The sequence below is a fragment of the Astyanax mexicanus genome, chromosome 6 (genome assembly GCF_023375975.1).
Source record: "Astyanax mexicanus isolate ESR-SI-001 chromosome 6, AstMex3_surface, whole genome shotgun sequence".
NCBI classification, from domain to species: Eukaryota; Metazoa; Chordata; class Actinopteri; order Characiformes; family Acestrorhamphidae; genus Astyanax; species Astyanax mexicanus.
The window spans coordinates 51,882,575-51,906,849 of record NC_064413.1 but is presented as its reverse complement, the minus strand read 5'-3'; the positions used below and the strand labels follow the sequence as shown (position 1 = coordinate 51,906,849).

Here is a 24,275-nt window from a genome sequence, read left to right as displayed (position 1 = left end):
GAGACCGTAACGCCAGAGACTGTAACGCGGGAAAACATGAGAGACACCAGAGAACGCCAGAGACCAATACGCCAGACAGCAACGCCATAGACAGTAACGCGGGAAAACATGAGACACTGACACCAGAGAACGCCAGAGACTGTAACTTCAAAGACAGTAATGCCAGAGACCATTACGCCAGACTGCAATGCCAGAGAACATGAGAGACACTGACACCAGAGACTGTAACGCCAAAGACTGTAACTCCAGAGACCATTATGCCAGACAGCAACGCCATAGACAGTAACGCCGGAAAACATGAGAGACACCAGAGAACGCCAGAGACAGTAGCGCCAAAGAACAAGAGAAACAGTGACACCAAAGAACATGAGAGACAGTAACATCAGAGAACATGAGAGACACTGATAAAACATTACGCCAGACAGCAGTGCCATATACAGTAATGCTGGAGAACATGAGACAGTGACACCAGAGAACCCCAAAGACATTAACGCCAGAGACAATCATAATAAATTTGTTAAAATATATTATTTAATTTAGTTATATTCTTTAAGTAGGCTTGGGACCAAAAAATGGACGTTTCTACAGAATGACTCTAATCGTATGTTATTAATCTGTTATGGGAAATAATGTTTCTGTCCATTTTTCAGCAAAAAGCTCGGGATAATCGAGCAGCACTTCGAATAAATAAAGTTCAGCTGTCTAATGACACTATGAAGAGACAGCAGCAGCAGCAGCAGCAGACGACTCCTGACCCTTTTGATTCCAGCCTCCCCATGGACGCTGAGCTGCTCTTCAAAGACCCTCTGAAACAAAAGGAGTCTGAGCATGAGCAGGAGTGGAAGTTCAGACAGGTGATTGACACTCCTGGTATTTTTTTCCCTCCTTTCTAGTTTAATGCTTTGAGTGGGACTAGACTGTGGCAGTGCAAAGCTGGGTTTCTCAACCCCTGATCAAGGCTCGGGCAATACGATCGATTTGATCACCTTAACCTCGATTGACTTCACCATATTCGGTTTATTTTGTGACTAACAAACTAATTCATGTCATCAAGTGCTGTGCAGGCTTGGGAGGGGGTGTAGACCACATGTAGGGCCCTGTGAATTCTGCAATATCGAGAACATGGACAGAATAAAACCCTTTTTCTGATTTTAAATTCAAATTAGAATAAAAACAGTTATCTAATTGTATTATTTTATTATTTATTATTTTTTACTACCCAATCCAACATGTGCACATATGCACTGTGACCCACATGAACCACAAGTTATGGTTTATCCATAACACTATGGAGTTACCAAATCTTACTGTTGCTGTTTCAGTGAAAATATACAGACCGTGGATAAGCCCCCATTTCATAATAAGTGTCTCTAATAACTGTGTAGTAAAACATGAACTATAATGTAATAACAGTGTGAACACTAATGGTGAAGTATGCATTGTTACAGATTTATTACAGTTGTACAGGTTATGTAATTATACTTGTGTTTAACTTAATGTAATATAATAGTAATAGTGCATAGTGTTTGTGTGAATTTTCACATGTAATAGTGTATGTGAAATAAGTTGTGTATACGTTTAGTATTTCTTTTTTAGCACTTGTCTATTTATGTAATTAAGCCTGGAACTGAAATACTATGTAATACTAAAATACATATTCTAACTGAAAATACATATTAGTCTAACTATTTTTTTAGTATTTTAGTTCTAACTAAAATACATATGTCTACCTGACCTTAATACATGTTATTACATAACCTTTACAACTATAAATAATTTGTAACCATGCGTATTTCACCAGTAGTTACACTGTTATAACATGTGTTAACATTGTTAACGTGTAACCATACAGTTATTCGAAACATATTATAAAGTGGGACCTGGATAAAATCATTTGGATAAAACTAAGCTCTATAAACTCTGACCATGTCAAAATAAAAGCCACTAATACAAACAAATCAGAAACACAAACTTATGTTAGACTAAAAGCTGAAAGCTTAAAATTTGTACATTAATCCTCTTTATTCCAAAATTTGATTCAGTCTGTACCGTGAGATTTTTCTTTTTTACACCACTTTTACACCCTGTAGACAAAAAATGAAAGTGGTCAGACTTACCTGTCTGAGTTTTTCTTTTAAACAATACATGGATGCATATGAATGGAGGGAAGGAAAAAAAACACAAAGATTACGAGAAGTAAAACTGAATTTCAAAAACTAAAATGAATTCATAGGGCCCTACATGAGTTAATATTTCAGTCAATTGAGTGTTGGACTCAGTTAAAGGAAAATTCTATTGATTCTGATCAGCATCAGCACTAATTTGGGTTATTATTGAACAGCGATGTAAAAAAAAAAAAAGGAATTGCTTTGAGTGTTTAAATGTTGAGAAACCTTAGAATAAATTCAGCACTATTATTCGTATTAAATGTTTTCTACGCTAGTCCTAGCTGAGAAATGCATGACTATAATGAGTATTTGTATTTATGTATAAAGTGAACATGGCCTTTATCAGAATGTTTTGTAAATGCATGGTTGAGTGGACATTTCTTTCTTTACGTTTGGCATTACCGTGCAGTCTACTAATTCTTAATTTGCATTGAAAAGGGAGAGTTAAATCAGATGTGGGGACCCCTTAAGAAGCAGCAGGAAAAGGTCCCAAAAAGCAAAGCCATAAAATCAACAAATAAAGACGTCCTTTTTGGACATTCCAACCAGGCAACTATAGCTGCAGGATGTGGAAAAAATTCTCTGGTAAGATCCCAAGGCGAGGCACTGTTCTGGCATCCATCTGCCAAGAACCAATAAAGACAAAAGTTTACTAGGTGCAAAAAAGGATTTAGTAGGTGCAGTTGTAGAGGGAAAAGTTGGTAAACTGATATTTCCCCTTGGCCAGGAACACAGTAATGGCAAATAATGGCCTTTACATTTCTCATCACCATATTGTTTATTACGCACACATTCACATTTTTCTCTGCATGGCTTAACAACTCATTTTTAAAAACTCCAGACTTGTTTAGAGGTTGAGGGACAGAGAGCATTCTTAGCACCATGTCATCATGAAATTAAAAAAAAAATAATAATAATATTGCAGTGTCTTCTAATGGCTTTGTTAACTCAAGTGTTTTTACTTTTTTGTCTTTCCCTTTTTTTTGTTTCCATTGTAGCAAATGAGACAAAAGAGCAAGCAGCAGGCAAAAATTGAAGCCACTCAGAAGCTTGAGCAGGTTAAAAATGAGCAGCAGCAGCTTCAGCAGCAGCAACAATTTGGGGGCGTCCAGTCAGGTGGAGACCCTCTGAACAGTGGGAATGAAAGTCCTGTTGGGTCTCAGCACACGGGTGGAGGTGGAGGTGGAGGAGACACGTCCCCTCTACAGCATGCGACACTCAAGGACAACTTCTCAAGGCCCCAACTTCCAGGAACGCCAACTTCAAGCTCAAGCTCGTCTTCGGACGATGTTTTTCTTCGGCCCCAACCGCCACCTCCGTCGTCTGTCGCAAAGACTCCCACCCAAGACTCCCAGTACCAACAGGGCTCATCCTCACAGCCTCAATCTCCTCAGATGTTTTCCCCTGGTTCCTCCAGTTCCCGCCCATCTTCTCCTTTCGATCCATACACCAAGATGGTGGGTACCCCTCGACCCCCTCCATCAGGGTCAAGCACCCCTCGTAGAGGTTCTCTATCTGATGGGCAAGAAAGGGGTAGACCATCTCCAGCTCACGAGTCCTTTGGTTCGCCGAAATCTTTGAGTGCTGATGTGTATTCAAAGCCACCAGACACACCCAGGCCTTCAGATCCATTTCTGAAGCCCCTCGGCCCCCTTAGACCCGTAGAACTGCAACAGCAGCAGCAGCAGCAGTTTCAACAACAGGGTCGATATATGTTGGCGAATACTGGGGCAATGCCAGGGGACAATTTTACAAGGCCAAATCATAGACCGGAAATTTACCAGCGCATGCCCAACAACCGTATGGTGCTTTCTGACCCATACTCAAGGCCACTCTTGACGCCCATCCCAGGAAGCAACGAATCTGGATCTGTGCCCATCTTCAAGACGCCCATGCCACCTTCTCACTCCCAGCAAGACATGATGTTTGGTCCAGGACAGCAGGGTTTGAGACGTGGACCACCTGATGGCTTCTCTCAAGGTCAGAATGACCCTTACGCTCATCAACCTCTAACTCCTCACCCATCGATGGGCGACACTTTCGGCAACGAGGGCAGAATGATGCGTCCAACGTCTGCAGGCCCATTTGCCCAGCCGATGCCCATGAGCAGATATGTCCAGGCTCCTTCTACGCCTAGACCAGACTACTCTCAGCAAATGCCTGATCCCTATTCTCAGCCTCCTGGTACCCCAAGACCCCATGATACATATGTCCAACCTCCCGGTACCCCAAGACCACACTCTGATCCATACTCTATGCCACCCTCCACTCCCAGACCCAATCCTATGGATCAGTTTTCTCAATCCCAGCCATCAAGCCGCAGACAATCTCCTTCCCACGCTATGGATCCTTATGCGCAAATGCCGGGCACTCCAAGACCAGCGCCAGGAGATAGATACCCCAAATCTCCTGGCAGTCAAAGAAACCCAGACATGTACGCTCAGCCCCCTGGAACACCAAGGCCAGCTAAATCAGATCCATATGACCAACCACCTGGAACGCCCAGGCCACTTCTCACCGACCCATACGCTCAACCTCCTGGAACCCCAAGACCAGGACCCATGGTGCACCCCTCAGATCCGTTTTCCAACCAGGCTCCAAACAGGATGCAGGATCATTTCGCTCGTCCAGCTGGCCCAGGTTCTCAAACCCCGAAACACCCTGGCATTTCAGACGAAGGGTTTTCCTTACCGCAGAACAATCCTAATCAAACACCGGTCCACGATCCGTTTGAACAGGCCCCGGACAGACTGGCTCACGGTCCAACATCTGCAAGCGGCTCTGCGGATGCTCAGAATGCCATGCAGCCACCAGGAGGCGACACTGAGGAAAAATTGAAACAGGTATGGGATTGATCACAGAGGTGAACGTGGTTTGCGCTAACGATCAAAAGTTTTAGAACACCCCTTTATGTTTGATGTTTTTTCGCCTCTTCAGGTCCTAAAGTTACACTTATTAATGAAGTTACACTTACTATATATAGCACCTTTCTAGAAACCCAAGGACGCTTTATGATTTACTCGTTTTACACACAACCATTCATACTCAGCAATAATCCACACACCAGTGAGAAGCGGCAGCCGGTAGCGCACAGCGTACTCTCAACCGGAAACAACCGTCCACCTGGAGGACTGAGTTCCAATCCATATCTGGGTATACAGTCATACAATACAGTCCTACATACATACCACACACACACACACCAGATCAATTTAGAGTATCCAATTAACCTGATCTCCATGTTTTTGGACTGTGGGAGAAAACAGGAGTCTCCGGAGGAAACCCACGCAGACAAATGGAGAACATGGAAACTCTACTCAGATAGGGACTTGAACCCAAGACCCCAGTGCTGGGAGGCGAACATGCTAACCACCAAGCCACCGTGTTGCCTGTCAGACCTCTAATTCTTCTCTTTACTGATGAAACTGAGACTTAGCCCAATGTTAGTCTGGACCACTTGCGAATAATCTAATGTGGTACAAATTCATATTAACATAAATGGTATTAAAGTTAGCAGTAAAGTGTAATGAAAAAAACAAACAAAAAAAAAATATATATATATGTATCTTATAAGAAAAAGGTTAGTCATTGGTTAAGAACTTACAGCTGGTCTGTAGCAATAGAAATTAGTTAAAAGAAGTGGTTTAAGTACAGCAGTGCTGGAACAGATACTGTGTTGCTGCACTCTTTACTGCAGTATTTACACACTTACACACAGCACATTCACACTTTCATACTCCTCTAATAATTAGAAAACAACACAAACACAGAGAAGTATTTTCTTTAGAGAAATTACAGATGTAGCCAGAATGAGTTTTCAAAGGATTTTTAGAAATGGGAGATAATTAGTATAGAAAGACGTCTGGCTGACCCACATGGCAACAGCTTCAGCCTTATTATTGGACTAAGTTTTAGTTTCAGCAGGAAAGAGAATTGGAATTAGAGGTCTTACAGTTAAAATAGTGCAGTAATAAAGTCATATAGGCTGAGATATAAAATAAGCACTGCCACTGGACTACTAAAACATAGGGGAGTTCTAAAACTTTTGATTAATAGAGTATGTTACGCTCCTTTCAAGCAGCAGATTGTCTATATTTTCTAATACTATTATATTATTTTCTATTTCCGTTAGCGTCAGAGATTACGCCAGCTGATCCTGAAACAGCAACAGGCCAAATGTGCCATCAGGCAAGAGAAGGGGCTTCAAGAGGCTACTGGCACTCCAGCTCCTGGGACTCCCATGCACTGGTCTCAGGAAGATTCTGCTCCACAGAGCGAGATCTTCGGTCGTCCTCCACCTCCATATCCTGGACCTATGAGAGCTTCACCCATGCAGGGAGGTCCCAGGTTTCCCGGGCCTTTACTGGGAGATCATCGAGCACCATTCCCAGATGAGGCTCAGTGTCCTCGACCTTCATTTCCCAGAGAGATGGGAGCTATGGGCATGAGACCACAGGGGCCCAGGTAAGGGTTTCATCTCATTGTCCATAGAAATATAAATGAGGATATGGTTTTGAATCACAGGGCCTCTTACAATACAATATTATGACAATAAATTACACATGAAAACAATGGTATCATAATACTTTGATGCATCACAAGACAAATGGTCTCTATGGTACTCCACAGCATCTGTTTTACTAAAGAGGATAAAATACTACTAAATAAGCAAATATACCAGGTATTATGGATTTGTTGGTGTGGGTTTTACAGAATTTAACAACCAATCTTTATGAGGCAGTAACTTTGGTTGGTCTAATTGGGGAGCGAGTTTTAGAAAGTTTCTATTTTTCAATAAATATATCTCAATTTGACTTCAATTATCGATAATATATCGCAAACAAAAAATATACGTTATATTGCAATATTGCGATATGGATTTTTTGTTCAACCCCTAGTGTGGATACACATGAATGACACCTTCATTTTTTTTTTTTTACATTTATGTGCATTTATTTACATATTCTAGATACCAAAGAAAGGCAACTCCAGTAAGATATTTTATAAAAATGCATTTTAAAAATGGCTGCAACTGACCATCAATCATGATAGATCTGCTAAGTATGTTGTTTAATCTCTCTTTTTTTTATACAGTTCTTTAAAAATAGCGTAGGTCCAATCAAAAGATTTATACAAAACTATTAGCTAAATGAGAACATTTCTTATAATTGAAATAATAAGAGTTAAAATTCCTCAGGCCAAACGTATTTGCATTTCACCATCAAGCAACACCTTGACATCAAGCAATGTCATAGCAACCACTTAGCATCACCTTAGCAACATAATAACCACCACGCCATAGCAAACCTATAGCAGCTGCCACACATACTATAGCAACACCTTAGCAACCACCTTCCAACATCTTAGCAACCACCCAAAAATAACCACAGATACAATAGTAAAACCTTTGCAACCCTCTAGTAACATTATAGCCATCATCACAAATACCAATACATTAGCAACACCATAGGAAACACTTAGCAACATCATACCACAATCTAGAATACCATAGAAATCAGTTCAGGAAATGCACTTTTCTAGTTTTATATAAAATTGTATATTTCATAGTCGTGTGTGCATGAGTATTGCATGTTTTTTTAATCATTTAACATAACATTATTTGGTTTAAAATATGACACTTGACTGTGTGGACAGACAGCTCTGGTGTGCTTTATATGCTATAAAAATGAAAAATCAAATGTTTCTGAATTGATGGCTCAAGAATGTAACAATTTTGATTGGTTTTATTTTAAAATTCAAATTAATTTTCCACACAAACTTTATTTTTTTACCCCCAGTATAAAATATCCATAAAGCCTAGGGACACCAAAAACGAATAATTCCATTGAATGACCCATATAATAGTCTTTTATACTCACATTCAATCACGTTTCTCAAATTATAATTTTTTTTTTCTTTCAGGTTTGGATTTCCCCCAGTACCTCCTCCGGGTCAGGATCCGTTCCTCCGTCCCCCTCACCAGATGCAGGGTGGTCTACTTGATACTGTTCCACCACAGATGCGGAGATCTCTTTCCATGGATCTGCCTAGAGCAGCATTAGGAAACCCTCAGATGGGTCTCCCTCAGCACTTCCCACCGCGTGGCCTTCCCATGCAGCAGCACAGTATAATGGGCCAGCCTTTCATCGAGCTTCGCCACAGAGCTCCTGAGAACAGGGTCAGACTACCTTTTGGACCACCAAATATGATGGAGCAGCATCCTAACCATCCACAGAGACCTTCTACTACTAGCTTCATCGGAGCTCAGAACATGGCCTTTCCTGGTACCCCAGGAAATCTGCGGCAGTTAAATCCACAGTTAATGGTCCAACCTCAGCACGGACCTGCTGCTCACATGCAGATGTCGACCAGCATGGAGAACTTGCATCAGCAAGGACACATCCCTGTGAACGCTGCTCCACAGCATCCTCAACCGTCCACCTCAAACAGTCTCGCTCAACAAGTTAACGGTGAAGCACTCAATTCTTCCCAGCCTGCTCTTCTACCTGTATCAGTTCCTGGTCCAGCTGAGGAGATCTCATTGCCCTGTGGTGATGGAATGGAGGAGAAGTTGGACACGGATGATGATTTGGTGGATGATGACCTTGGGAACTTGAACCTTGACACGGATGATGGAAAGGATATAGATCTGCACCTTGATGATATCATCGAATGTGGGAAATTTGATCTTATTGCTTATGCGATGAACCCCGAAGACAAGAAGGACATGTTTAACGAGGAGTTAGAGCTTAGTGACCCCATTGAAGATGACCACGGAGAAACCTCAGACCAGAATGTGTCTTCAGAGAACATCAGCGCCCCCTGTGGAGAAGGTGCGTCGTCATCATCACCACTATCTAAACCAGTGGAGAAACTGGAGGATGGTCATCTGATTCATGGTCATTCCACTCATGTCAAGCAAGAGGAGAATCAATTAAAAGAGGACATCACTGTTAAAAGAGAAGGCAATCAGGGTAATAAAGGAAACCATGGCGGTGTCTCAAGTCTCTTTGAAGCAGCAGCATCATCAACATCATCTTCTCAGCAGACAGGGCTGTCAAATACAGATACAGATACAGTTAACTCCAGCTCAGCTCCAGTACTCTCAGGCCTGTTGACCAAGGAGAAACTTGAACTTGAGGATTCTAGCATTGGCTCTGACCCAGACCTTCAGACGAATATGAATATAATGATGATGCAAGCTCAAGACAATGCGATGAACCCAGGAATGACCATGGGCCACAGGATGGATCCATCGCTTGCTCATGCTACGTCAATGGGAAATCCAAATATGATGCCAGCTACTAACCAACAGCTGCCAGTCCAAGGATTTGGAGCTTCCCCAGCGCATCAAGTAGATCTGAACCTCTCCATGGTGGGCCAGCAACCCGTTTCCCATGCCCTCCATCCTCAGACCCAGCAGGCAATGTTCACCCAGGTGTCTGTTGGACAGCAAGCGTCAAAACTACTACAGAACCAGCAGAACAGACCTCTGCTGTTAGATGAGCAGCCCCTTCTTCTCCAAGACCTGCTGGACCAGGAGAGGCAGGAACAGCAGCAGCAGAGGCAGATGCAGGCCATGATTCGCCAGAGATCCAGTGACCCCTTCTTCCCCAATATTGGTAAGACTTTTTTTATGTTTTTTGTGTTTTGAGAGATATGGTCGTAGATATAAGTATTTGTGAATTTTAGTGTAGAAATACTGTAATGATAGTAATACTGTACAGCAATGTATTGAATATAATCAAGAGGAAGATGGATGATCACAAGCCATCAAACCAAACTGAACTGCTTGAATTTTTGCACCAGGAGTAAAGCAGCATAAAGTTATCCAAAAGCATTGTGTAAGACTGGTGGAGGAGAACATGATGCCAAGATGCCAAGATGCCAAGATTAAAATCAAGGGTTACTCCACCAAATATTAATATCTGAACTCTTAATACTTTATGAATATGAACTTGTTTTCTTTGCATTTTCTGCAAATAAATGCTCTAAATGACAACATTTTTATTTGGAATATACATGAGAAGATAAAAGAGTATATTAAGGACTATAAGGCGTTCACTATTAATTAACATTTATTTTTTATACACACAGCGCACCAGATTATAATATTTTAGGCGACAATAGTAAGGAACAAGGGTGTTGCCATGTTTCCCTTCTAATTCAGCAGGTCAGGGGCTAAGTAAACTAAATTCTTCTAATTCTTAAAAATATACATTTTAAAGTCAAATGAGCGCTGAATATTAATCTACACAGATTTTTCTTCTGAAAACTGTTTATTTGGGTGAGTAAAGGTGCTTTTGTTTATTTACAGTAAGCTTAGATTTCCAGTATTTTCAACAGTGTGGTTATCATCAGTGCTAGCAGCTGCCCGAAGCACTACACTGAAGATGAATGTTTCGGTAACCCAGGGCGCTTTCAGCTAGTGGTTTGTCCCATGTAGCTTGTTTTTACATGTTAAACACGCAGACTACAGTATGATATCCTCACCTCTGAACTGCAAAAGAGCTAGCGCTATAGTTAGCGGCTAATGCTAATGCTGCTCTAGCCTTCGTGATGGAGAAACTTTACTGAAAACCCCTGTAATGCTATACTTAAGCAGTGTGGCCCAACTGCTCCTTAATACCTGACTAATAGAATTCATACCTAAGGCACAATGGATTAAAAATCACGTTGTTGATTTTGGGGAAAATTAAAGGATTTTAAGCTACGCTTTTCAGTGCAAAAAATGTGGTAGACAAAAGTATCGAGACACACCAATAAAAGCCAATTTATACACCTGCAACCACTTGAATTTGATGAGTAATGGTCAATTAATGGTCAATTATGCACAAAGCCTACACAGTGTCGTTCAGTTCAGTTTGAACAGCAAAGGGGGACCGACTCCACACTAATGACTGTGGGTTTAGAATGCTCTTCAATTTGTACACACTGCCTATTTTTTCATTGCTTTAAAAAAAAAAAAAAAATTATAGTTATTTTGACTGGATTAAACCAAAGCACACTTAATTTCAGGACTAATATTGGACAGTAAATATGATTAATATTAAAATTGAGTTTTTATTGAAAGTTCTCCTATAAGGTTGTCGGGTTCAAGACGTCACATGCACATAAATATATCAAATATAGCTTAAAAAATTGTCCTCCTAATGTAGAAGCTTGACAGCTGAAACTTTTCCTTCCTCCCTGAAGATCTCAGATAGTGTAACAGAGACCTGTGTGTTGGATCTAATTGTCTCTGACAGTGAAGCACTTCTGGAGCGTTCCAGTGCCATTTTCTGTAGAGTAGGAGCTGAATAATTTAAGGCCTGTTCTAGTGATCTGCCGTTTATTGGAAATGGATAAAATTGAGGTCAAAAGAATATTAACTTCACAGCTTTCAGTAACTGCAGCCTTTTTGCCTCCATTGTGATTTTTTTTTACCTTTATAGACTTTGACGCCATTACGGACCCGATCATGAAGGCGAAGATGGTGGCGCTGAAGGGAATCAATAAAGTGATGGCACAAAACAGCATAGGGATGACACCCATGGTCATGAACAGGTAAAACTGCTCTCTGTATTTATTCTACTGTGTTGTTCCTGATGTTTTTACATGATACAATATAATAAAAGTCTTAACCTCAATTTTATTCAATTTTTTTATTATTAGTACCATTATATTATTATATTTCCTGATGTTAATTATTTGCTTTTTTGTTTTTTGGACAGAATGCAACAGATGCCAGGAACACCAGGACCACAGGGGCCTGATCCTGCCTCCTTCCCTCCACAGATGTTTGGACAGGTACATCAGCCTATTCTACATCTGTATATTTGTGAAATGTTAAGTTTGCACACATTAAATTAATTGTGAGTTGACTGGTGATATTTGCTTTCAGGATGGGAAGCTGATACCACAGCTGGCCAGACCCAACCCTCCTAATTTTGGACCTGGCTTTGTCAGTAAGTACTGCTTTATGGATTTCACCCTTTGAACTCTAGGCTATTTTGTTGTGTTTTTTCTCCGTTTTTGTTTTCAGTTCCTCTTTCAGGTCTTATAACACAGTAATTATATCAGACAGACACATGCCCTGATCTCTTTTACTCCAGAAGACATACGGCTGCTCAAAAATATCATCATTTAAAATGTAAAAGGAAGCAGAATTGTTATATTTTCCTGGAACTGATCATGTTTTGCTCAAAATTTTACCAAGCGCCTGTTTTTTTTTTTTTTTTTTTTACTTGTTGAATGTATAAACTTTAAATACAGTATATTCACACCTAATATATATATTTACAACAATGCTTAGACTAGAGTGTATATGAGTTGAAAGCGTAAGAATATTGATACAGGATACATGTAGAAAAAAAGGATATTTATTTTTTTAGCTGCTTATAATAACAACTAATAATATAATAACGATGAGAAAAACACTTTTATTTAGGACACACAATAAAAACTATATACAAAAATGTCAACTTTTTATTCTAAATAAATAAAAATGTTTAGTGCAAAATAAGACATTTGTATGGCATAAAGATTCCACACTCAACTGTTTCTATTGTTTGAAAACAATAGAGAAAGCTAGAAACAGGAGATGGAGGAAGCAAAGATGGCGGGCATGGGAGAAATAATCGTTGACTAATCGAAACAAACGAATAATTAAAAACATAATCATCAGACTACTTAACTACCAAACATCATGTGATTAAATTTCCCTAGAAATCATTTTTTTTTAATATAGCACATGCCTCCTCCAATACATGTGATGTCAGACTCTTTTTGAACTGCTGCTGATGGAGCATTGCCGAGTAGCATCACAGCGCTAACGCTCGGAGGAAAGCGCAGCATCTCGGTTCTGATACATTAGCTCACAGATGCAGCCTTGTGCAGATCCACATCACCCTAGAAGTGATGAGGAGAAAGAGCGCCATCTACTGTACCCTCCCAGAGAGAGCAAAACCAGTTGTCCTCTCTCAGGGCTCAGAAACAGGAGACTGGGGAAGCAGAGATGGAGGGCATGGCAGAAAAAAAATCGTTGATTATTGGTTAATTAAATTGAAAAACTACCTAAATCATAATTTATTTTTTCTCATAGAAATCAGTCTTTTTTATCGCACATGCCTCATCTAATACATTTGAAGTCAAACAAGTCGCCTCTTTTCGTACTGTTGCAGTTATAGTTACTGCTACTGCTATAGTTACTCAGTTAAGGAGATAACGTATTTGTATTTAATTGATTTAACTTTTTGTCTAAACTCTTTTTTTAGATGATGCTCAGAGAGAGCAGTATGAGGAGTGGCTCCAGGAGACGCAGCAGCTTCTTCAGATGCAGCAGAAGTTTCTGGAAGACCAGATCGGGGCCCACAGGAAATCCAAAAAGGCCCTCTCGGCAAAACAGCGCACAGCTAAAAAGGCGGGCCGCGAATTCCCAGAGGAAGATGCAGAGCAGCTGAAGCATGTGACCGAACAGCAGAGCGTGGTTCAGAAGCAGCTGGAGCAGGTAGAGAAACCCTCACAGGAGTGTTTAATATAATATACTGTCAGCGCTGGAGTTTAATCTGCAGTTTAGAGTTCATGAGTTCATGACCTCATTTATAAGACTTAATTTGTCCATATTTATTTAGATTTGTATGATTGCATTATTATGATATGTATTAAAGCTGATGTCCATAAGTTTTGGGATTTAGGGCCCTCTCTGGTGAGAATGGGTAATGGCACTGAGCATGCGGAAGAATCATTTTAAACTGGGCGGGTGTGATGCGGTCTCCTTTCAGAGTAGATGAATCCGATTCCAGGTTATGTTCAGTCAGAGAGAGAGCACTCAGTCAGAATCTTCACTCCTTCGTTTCTTTGGTTTTATTATGAGTGAATGAGCTACTGAGCTCGGAGTTTCCCCTTCTGAAGTCTCCATTGCTCCACCATCACTGATTGGTGGAAACTTCACACTAGATCTCGAGCAGTTTGGACTGTGTGTTTCTCCACTCTTCCTCCAGACTCTGCTCCCTTGATTTACAAATAAAATGTAAAATTTACTGATGATCAGTGATGGTTTGGAGAGTCATGTCATCTGCTGGTGTTGATCCACTGTGTTTTATTATCAAGTCTAAAGTCAGTGCAGTTTTGTTTTCCCACAAAATCTTACAGCACTTCATGCTTCCCTCTGCTACTGACAACTTTTATGGAGATGTGGATTTCATTTTCCAGCAGGACTTGGCACACTACTCACATAAAATAGTTGCTGCGCTTTAAATTGTCCAATTTTAGTGAAACAATAACGGTAATTGTTAAGCACTGATCTCTGACAGAATCACATTTACCCTGATATGCAATCAATAAATAATGAGCCGTCCGTAATGTTCATCATTTTCATAATGTCCATAATTAATTAAATGTATTTGCAGTCCCTTGATAGTGATATAAATCTATTTACTGTAGATACCAGAGGAATATGGTTACTAGACTTTAACTCTCTCTCTCTCTCTGTTTGTTCAGTGAGAGAAAAACCTCCACTAATTATTTCCCTCAGCTCTGACCTTTCCGTGCTGGAGAGCGGCGAGACCTTGGTGAATCCAGGGCCGCAGAATAGAGCGGCGTCTGATTTATTCTCTGACATTATCTCGTCCCCTGTTCCATTCTGTCAACATTTTCCCAAGGCCTGCACTCTATCGAGCAGAGCTGATAAAGGGGGAAAAGAGGATGTCTCTCCTGAGCACATCATATTCCACTCAGCCCTCCAGCAGCTCCAGCAGGCTGATTCACAATCCATCTCACACACTGCTGTTATTCCCTTCTTCCTCTTTTTCTGTTTACACATTCTCTCTCTCTCTCTCTCTCTCTCTCTCTATCACTCTCTCTCACACACACGTTAGCACATAGCAGATTAGTTCTTAGGAATGTTGGTTATCTATACTTTACTTGAGTAATTTTTAAGTACTTGACTACTTTTTAAGTATCAATTTATTTATTTATCACTAGTTGTGCCCCAACACCAGGAGGGTGAACACTAGCACATGCCTCCTCCAATACACACAAACGTCCAACAAAGCTTCATTAATATATTTAAATTCTACTAAAATACATTCATTTACAGGAAGGAGCCTAGTGCATCCCAAATGTATCAACATTAACAGTTTAATATAGTCATTAACATAGTCGTTATTGCTTTTAGAAAGGGTAGTGCACTATAGGACTCTTGTTCTTAATGGCTTTGTTTTGCCTTTTATACTTTAAGTAGTTTTAAAACCAGTTATTTTACACTTTTACTTAAAGCATCTCTGCAACATGTTCTCCTCCACCAGTCTTTCGCACTGCTTTTGGATAACTTTATGCTGCTTTACTCCTGGTGCAAAAATTCAAGCAGTTCAGTTTGGTTTGATGGTTTGTGATCATCCATCTTCCTCTTGATTATATTCCAGAGGTTTTTAATTTGGTAAAATCAAAGAAACTCATAATTTTAGTGGTCTCTTTTTTTCAAGAACTGTATAGGTTTAAACGAATAAAATTGTACAATATTTTTTCCATTTTTAAGAACAGTGAACTTTTTTAGTTATTAGTAAGGTAAGGTTTTAGTCATTGGTATTGGAATGAAAAATAACACTTAAATATTCTGGATTGTTCACATTAATGGACTTTAATCCTTGCTTAAAAACTCAGCTATACTGGCTATACTGAAGTCAGCAAAAAATATATATATAAAAAAAAAAGTCAAATAATTTATGTTTGGTATACATGAAACGATTGCACAATAGAATAATAAAGTGAATTTTTTACTTTCTAGTCTAGTAAACACATCACTGCAGTGAATTCTGTCGTTTTTACATTATTTTAGGAAATAAATAAATGCATTTCTCTCTCTATCTCTCTGTTTCTCTCTTCTGCAGATCCGTAAGCAGCAGAAAGAACACTCCGAGCTGATCGAAGAGTACCGGGTCAAGCAGCAGCGAAGTCTCCAGCCGCCCGCCATGATGACCCCGATGCCACCCATGCCAGGAATGCAAGGCCAAGCCCCTGGCATGATGCCTGGAGGACCCCACATGCCCCAACCCATTATGGGTCCAATGCAGCCCCACCCAGGTCAGCCCAGCCCCGCTCGGATGCCAGGATGGCACCCGGTTGGTCCAGGACCTATGGGTGGACCCAGGATGCCTCAATCTCACATGCCTCCTCAGATGCCACCTGCTGCCAACTCTGTCCAGCCTCCTCAGGCCCAGCCTCCGGCAAGCATGGTGGCGGGTGGGCCTATTGGCCAGCCTGGAAGTAGTGCAGCAGCAGGTCATGGAGCTGGTGCAGCTGGAAGTGGAGGAGCAGCTCCTCACGTGAAGTTTGATGATAATAACCCGTTTAGCGAGGGTTTCCAGGAGAGAGAGCGGCGAGAGCGACTCAGGGAGCAGCAGGAGAGGCAGCGGGTGCAGCTGATGCAGGAGGTGGAGCGGCAGAGAGCCCTGCAGAGAATGGAGAGGGAGCAGCAGAAAGGAGCTGGTGTTGTGCCTGATACTAATCGAGAAGGCCTTGCCCACATGCCCTTTTTCAGTTCTGACCTTCCGCAAGACTTCATGCAGCCTACAAGACCTCAGCAACCACCACAACAGCAACAGCAGCAGCAGCAGATAAGCGCCATGTTCCCTCAGCAGGGAGTTGCAGCAGCAGCAGGAGGAGGTGGAGGAGGACCTCTAGACTTTGGTGGCCCTGGTCCAGCCACCTTCATACCAACAGGAGAGCGACGCCCCATTGCTGCAGGTGTTGGCGCTTTTCCACCTGCCCAAGAAATGGGGCCAAACTTTCGTCTCAAGAATCCAGCAATGCACGGGCACGGGCTCAACTTCATTCCAAGCCAACCTCGTCCACCAGCGATGCTTCAGGGTGGAGCTGAAGACCCTCTGTTTGGCATGGAATCAGCCACACCTCTCCCACCCAACTACCCAGGCTCAGGTCAGTCACTAATCCAGCTTTATTCCAACATCATCCCTGAAGAAAAGGGCAAGAAAAAGAGGAACCGCAAGAAAAAGAAAGACGACGATGCAGAATCCATTAAAACTCCCTCCACGCCTCATTCCGATCTCACCGCCCCTTTAACTCCATGCGTTTCCGATACTTCGTCCACACCGACACGCAGCGTCCAGGATCTCTCTGAATTCTCCAACCCTCTGTCCTCCATGTCGTCTGGTCTTCCTCCACCTTCAGAGCTTGAGCGGCAGCTTTCTGGAAGCGGTGCGAATCTCCTCAGGAGGGGTTCAGAAACAGAGCGCGGGTTCCTGGACGAAGCTCACGAGATCAAGCAGGAGAAGCTGGAGGTCAGCGAGTGCCGGGGGGCCGAGCTGGAGGTTGGAGCCGAGCACAGAGGCATGGTGAAGGTCGAGGAGAGCGGAGAAAGAATCTCTCCCAGCGTGCCGGGGCACAGTCCGTCTCACAGCACCAAGGGGGAATCTGGGAACGAGCTGCTCAAACATCTACTGAAAAACAAAAGCACACCTCCACCAGGAGCACAACTCACACACCAGACATCCTGCGACAGCCTGCGGTCGGACGAGGAGGCAGTGATGGACAGGAAAGGGTCCGACAAGATGGATTGTCTGGTAAATAAAAGTTATAATGATAAAATCGACAAACATTTTGGAGTAATTTGAGTAGTCAAAGCATATTTGATGTTCTAAGATTAAGTTTATGTATAGTTATATATATATATATCACTGGAGGTGTGAAGCTAATCTAAAGACTAATATCTAATAGCATACTGTCCTGTGAAAAACACTTATCTCCAAAATAACAACTTTACAGTAGAGAGAAAAACCTTCTAAACTTTCAATGGAAGTCAATGTAAAAAGAGTTTATTTCAGGTCATTTTTAGGTATTTCTCTTGGTCTGTTCATCAAGAATTTTTTGGCACAGTGTAAGGGACAGTTTGTCTGTTCAAATTATGTATAACTGAAAATTGAGAAGTGTTTTTCATTGGACAGCAACAATATACTTTTTTTTTTTTTTTTAAGATTAAAAAATTAGACCAAATGTAAGCTACAATATGGCAACTAGTGTTAAATCAGTTTGCTAAAAGATGTCATTACTTCATTACCTGCATTTATATAAAATTAAAGACATGGATTTTGCCAAACTAGTGTTGTTAGCTGATTGACTACATATCAACCAAAATCATCTCCAAAGAAAAAGAGAAATTTCGATCTTTTAAAGTTTTCTACTATAGGCAACTTATTTAAAACACATGCATGTTGGCATTAAATATATAATTCACTCTCAACTACCAAGATTTACTGTGAACTACCAAGATTTATTGTGGAATATTATGATTTTCAGTTGTTATGAAAAGCTGATCAGGACGAGGCTTGTTTATGCACAGTCACTCTGAGTCACTAAAACAGTGTTTTTCTTGACAGGGTGGTGTGAACAGCCAGTTGCCGGGTCATACAGATTCTCTGGAGACTTGTGTACCAGAGCAGGGCAAGAAAAAACAGCGCAATAAGAGAACTCCTAAGACAGGGGCAGAGAAACCTCAGTCTCGCTGGAAGAAGAGGAAGAAAGAGCAGGAGGAACGACAGGTGGTGTATCCCACCACCGACACACTGATGACGCAGCTCAAACAGGTAAACATTTAGCTGTGCACAACCTTCTTAATCTTTGCTCCATTCCTTACCCAGATTTACATCGTCACGTCATGTCAAAAAGCCAAAAATGGAGGAAAAATTGGGGTGTTTTACACACTTACATGATTTTTTTTAAACACCAGGAAGCTTGGTCTGCGAGTTTAGTATATTTGGTCAGGTACTGAAAGCTGTTTTCGTGCCCAGGAGCAATTACTCTAGAGTTCTTATAGCTGGTCCTTCTGAAATTAGTGGTCTCAGTTTGCTTCTAGTGGACTTAGGTGCTGTTTGCTGCAGCTATTGAATCTGTCCGCTCCTAGTGCAGTGTGTAGGGTCGCCTGATTGGTTCATTTTTTCATTTGTCTGCTCTGGATAACCATTACTTAATTTTCAATCAGTATATGCTAGTGTTGCGACACACATTGTGATAATAGCACTGGAGTGAGGGTACTGAAATAAGCTTAGCTCCATTGATCTCCTCCCCCACGCAAAAACAAAATGAGTCATGAAATTGATATTTAAAAGGGGACATATTATGCAAAACTTTCTTTTTGTGTGCTTTTCTATTTCCACTTGGATCTCGACTGCCTATATAAACACTCCAAGCACCAAAAAAATCCATACATTTGTTTTCTGTGAATCACCTGAAAGAGTTTGGTGTCAGGAATCATATTTGGCTTCCATGAGCCGTTTAGGTGATCCTTTATTGTGATGTTACAATAAGAAAACCTGCATTGAACGACTCTGAAACCACTCCTCACACGTCAACCACTACTAAAGCCCTACCCACTAGATCAGTTGAAGTAACACCAGAGAACCTCAGACAGTACACAGCAGAATTTGCCAGCAGACTTCGTCTAAAGGAGGGATCTGTACCTTCCCCAAGTTTTTGAGCTTTTATCGCAGTTAAGCAAGAACTAGCATGTTAGTGTTTTGCTATTTAGCACAAGCTAACACTACCGTGTGGCAAACACTCAACATATGCATGGCAGCTAATTTGCATAAAAGTGTCAGAGCCCTCAAACTGCTCATTCTTAAACTGAGTAAGCTGTGACTGTCACAAATTTGAATCTCCAAAACTGCAACTTTTCAGAGATTTAAAAACCTTCTCAACTTTCATATTGGATTATTTCTATTGGTCAATTCTTCATGAAATATGAACAGAGTGTAAAGCACTACCACCAGATTCATATTCACTTAGGTACTGAAAGCCCAGGAGCAATTAGTCCAAAGTACTAATATCTGGTCCTCCTGATGCTGTTCGCTGCAGGTGTTGAATCTGTCCGCTCCTATTGCAGTGTGTAGGGTCACCTTATTGGCTCATTTTTTCATTGACTGAACTTTTTTTTTTTATAGCCCATAGACTTGTTCTAACTTGTTTAAAAAGAGGTATTATATTATATCCCCTTTAAGCAACATTATGCATCAATTTTACCCTAAAATAAATCTGCTTCTTTAATAGCTTCTCAAAAAACACCAGTATGAGCAGCTAAAAGACAAGGATTTACAGCCAGTCCGTTCTCCACCCAACACACGTTTTATTGTGCACTACAGATATAAATGTCCTAAAGCCACATGCCTCATAATTTATACAGAATGTTGATTATTTCTTTTTCTGCGAATGTGCCTCTTTAATTACGGTCATCTCAAGGAGTAATTACTTTCATTAAGCCTTAATTGCAGTGCTGGCATGGATAGGTGTGGATAGAATGCATTAAATGAAGTTTGTGAAGGACCCAAACGGGGTTTTAAATGGAACTTTCAGAGCGCTTGCATTAAGAATGAGTCATGTTACGAGAGTGCTTTTACGTCACGCTGCTTCTGGATGCAAGTTACAGTATGTTCTACTGAGCCGATAACTAAAATAAGATTTCTTTGTTCAGGCATTCTGAAGTTTCTGTCCATTAGTTTTAGGCTGATGCTGAAAACCCAGTCAGAACATCAATTCTGCATTTATATAGATTTATAGTTGTCTTCTTTTTTCTTAGTGTTAATTTTCTAATGTATCTTTGCCCCATATTTCATCAGTCAGTTTTCAAAATTTTACTTTTTTTTTTTTTTTTTAATCTTTGGAATAAGTGAGAACTGAGCAACCACCTTGGATACCAAAGCAACTGTCTAGCATCCGCCTAGTAATGCCCAAGCAATCACAAAATTAGTTAACTATTATTTAATTAATGAATGTGTTTTATCCATTTTTTTTAATTATCTATTTTTTCTTTTCAGCCTTTCACAAACAGAATTTTAAGAAAAATTAAATGTTGAATCTTCTCTTGATTTTCAGATTTGTCCATTTTTGTATCTTGTAACACAAATCTGTAGGTATAATCCAACTTGCAAAATGCAAAAATCAGAAAATATAAAGATTCTTTTTTTTCCCCATTTTTCCTGAAATGGCGATTGTGAGGGGCAGAGATGAGAAAACCTAAATTGGAAAAATAGAATTAACTTATTTAAAAATAGATAAACTTATTTCTAGTACACTGTACGGCATAAAACAAATTAAATAATGCGTTTTTACATCAAATTTTCTATTTTTGCATTTAGCCCAAAACAGTCATGTTATTATATTAAAATGTTATTAATAATCATTACACTGACTGTAATCTGTGTGAGTGACCTTTTACCCATCTCCCTTTGTGCATTTGTCCCCAGCACTTTGTGTGATGCAGTACTATTTCAATTTAACAATTAGTCGACAACAAAATTTGTAGTCGATGAATTTGAATTCGACTAATCATTGCATCCCTGCACAAAATATATACCATAGTAATCACAACTTGTAGCATTTCTCTACCATCCCCTTAGCAAGACAACAGCCACCACCAGAAACACCATAGCAACCAACTGCCAAACACTTAGCAACACCTTAAGTGCCTCCTTAGCCCCCATTGTGTTAACAAGTTAACAAGCAATAGAAATATCCCATAATGAATTTAAATATATTACCTGTATTTTATCCTGTTTCCTGTCGTACAGCAGCTCTCCCTGCTGCCCCTGATGGAGCCATTAATTGGGGTGAACTTCACACACTTTCCCCCGTATGGTAGTGGACAGCTGAATGGAGAGAACAGGCTGTCCGGATCTTTCGGGTGCGCATCACTGGACGGAGTCTCCGACTACTACTCTCAGCTCATCTATAAGGTTTGCTACTACTTTTCCAATCTTTTAATTACAGTCAAGGTGCGTTGTGATGCTCATTACTATCTTACACCCCACCAATGATATATTGCACAAACCAACAGTTCAGTAGACTGTTAAGCTTAGTGTTGTTTACAGCTATTTGGGAGTATATGGGGGAAACCACATACTAGCTATAGGTGTGTTAACTAGTTCACTAGTTAGCTAACTTATTAACTGCCGTTTGCAGAAGGGGAGCTGCATCTGTGGTTGCATCTATGCAAAGGTCAAAACATCTGATCTTGCTATTCTGTGGAGGGAAGCTCTGTTCTGAATCTCCAGTGAAGTGGAAAGTCTGGAGATGTTTTACATGATATGGGAGCATTTTAATTTACTGTATTTTTCCAGCTCTCAGGCGCCTTGTATGAATGAAGTTTCTCCAGCACTAAGGCTTGGTGCAGCAGCATTAGCAATACCTGTTAATCGCAGTGCTAACTCTTTCGATGTTCAGAGACAAGTATCCTGGACTGTAGTCTGCATGTTTGCTGACTATGTGTGATAAACTGATAACTGATAGTGCCCTGGGTTACCAGAACACTCAGGGTTCCTCAGTGTAGCGCTATCGGGCGGCATTTACGTCCCGCTAACACTGCAATGCTGATGCACCCAGCCTTAGTGATGGAGAAACTTGGCTGAAAACTCACCCTTAGACAGAATATTGGAAATCCAAGCTTACTGTAAATAAACAGAAGTGCTTTGCACACCCAAATAAACAGTGTTCATCAGAAAAATATGTCTAGATTAACATGCAGTGCTAGTTTTTTTTTATTTTTTTTATTACAGTTTTGTTTGCTTAGGCGCTTCCCCGATAGAAGGGATACATGGCGACACCAGTGCGCCTTATAGTCCAAAGAATACGGTACTTTAGCTACTGAGCCCTTTTTTTATTTCTAATGTGTGTATGTATGTGTGTGTGTGTGTGTGTGTGTCTCATCATGCAGCAAAACAACTTGAGCAACCCTCCAACACCTCCCGCCTCTCTGCCACCCACTCCACCCCCCGTGGCGCGGCAGAAACTGGTGAACGGCTTCGCTACGGCCGAGGAGCTCGCCAGGAAAGCTGCTGTTATGACTGGACATGAAGGTACAACAAAGTTTCTCCTGTTATAGAAAATAATTTCTCCTTATGATGAATTGCCCCATTTTAAATCACTTAAATCATCAGCATGTATAAGATTATATAAGTTAGACCTTGGTTAATGATGGGTACTATCAACTGATTCCAGTCTTTGTTTGCGTATACAGTGCCGCTGTGCTTATTTTTATTCAGTATAATTTGATATTCAAGTCAAGTCAAGAGGCTTTTATTGTCATTACATCTGAGTACAGGTACACAGTGAAATTACGTTCCTCTGGAACCATGGTGCAACATAGAACCACAAGCAATAGACAACATAAAGTGCAGGAGTGACGACAGTGCAACATAAAACTATAACAATAAATAACAATAAATACAAAAGACGAGACAATTTAAAGGCAGGACAGTGCAGTACCGATACGGTATATTAATGTGTATAGTGGGGATAAGGTGCAGAGATGTGTAACATACTGTAACATATAGAACATATATAATTACAGCAGTTACTGAGGTAGAGAGTTTAAAGTTTTTGAGAGTAGCAGACAATTCTAGACTAAAGCCTAAAATGTTATGTGATGGTTTGTTTTCATGGTGTTTGGTATGTTATATTCCAATATCACGGACCTCTTTGATGATTTGGATGTATGCATAATATAGTAGCCATTTATAAGATTGTGAGTGCTCTGTTAATTCAGTTATCCTCAGTTAAGTAAAAATAAAACTGAGAAAATTATAAAAAAAATCTCCTTTTAATTTAGTTTTTAACCAGCTATGACTTCAGAATATTAAAATGTAGATTATAGTTTGTGGTGAGATATATGGTAGCTGTACATTCAGTTTATGTGCCTCACAGTGGAAACGCATCAATTTAAAATGTTATTTTTGGGCGTTGGACTGTTTTTCCTGGTCCAAAATCTATTGGATCGCATCAGATACAGTTTCTTGTTGCTCTTCAAACATGTGTAAAAGTACTCAAATGTGCCTGCAGTTCATGAGCATTGTGCTTTTGTGTTTCTCAGTATCGAAAAGCTTGGGGTCAAAGCATCTCCCAACTCCATTCAGAGGTGAGGAGGATCTCCTGGCTCAGGCTATTTCTCAGGGACCCAAGACTGTTGATGTTCCAGCTTCTCTCCCCACACCACCTCACACCAACCAGGAGGAGCTCCGGTATGACCTCACTCAATACAGTACCAGTCAAAAATGTGGTGTTTTTTTTTGTAAATGAATACTGAAGTCATCTTTTAGACTATGAAGGAACACATAAGGAATCATG

The 24,275-nt window shown here is 40.6% G+C and overlaps 1 protein-coding gene across 6 annotated transcripts in view; it reads left to right on the top strand.

Moving 5' to 3' along the window:
• The window catches only part of kmt2ca (lysine (K)-specific methyltransferase 2Ca), a 252,908-nt gene that overhangs the window by 210,361 nt on the left and 18,272 nt on the right, over positions 1-24,275 (top strand). For 4 of the 6 annotated variants that reach the window (XM_049480854.1, XM_049480856.1, XM_049480853.1 and 1 more), the window contains 14 exons: positions 651-854; positions 2,607-2,753; positions 3,167-5,011; positions 6,301-6,632; positions 8,091-9,790; positions 11,603-11,714; positions 11,882-11,957; positions 12,052-12,115; positions 13,424-13,656; positions 16,037-17,728; positions 18,542-18,748; positions 21,725-21,889; positions 22,867-23,008; positions 24,022-24,169. In XM_049480854.1, the coding sequence (XP_049336811.1) occupies positions 651-854; positions 2,607-2,753; positions 3,167-5,011; positions 6,301-6,632; positions 8,091-9,790; positions 11,603-11,714; positions 11,882-11,957; positions 12,052-12,115; positions 13,424-13,656; positions 16,037-17,728; positions 18,542-18,748; positions 21,725-21,889; positions 22,867-23,008; positions 24,022-24,169 (7,067 nt within the window). The remainder of the gene's footprint in view (positions 1-650; positions 855-2,606; positions 2,754-3,166; positions 5,012-6,300; positions 6,633-8,090; positions 9,791-11,602; positions 11,715-11,881; positions 11,958-12,051; positions 12,116-13,423; positions 13,657-16,036; positions 17,729-18,541; positions 18,749-21,724; positions 21,890-22,866; positions 23,009-24,021; positions 24,170-24,275) is intronic. The other 2 variants (XM_049480857.1, XM_049480855.1) reach the window with 1 other exon arrangement.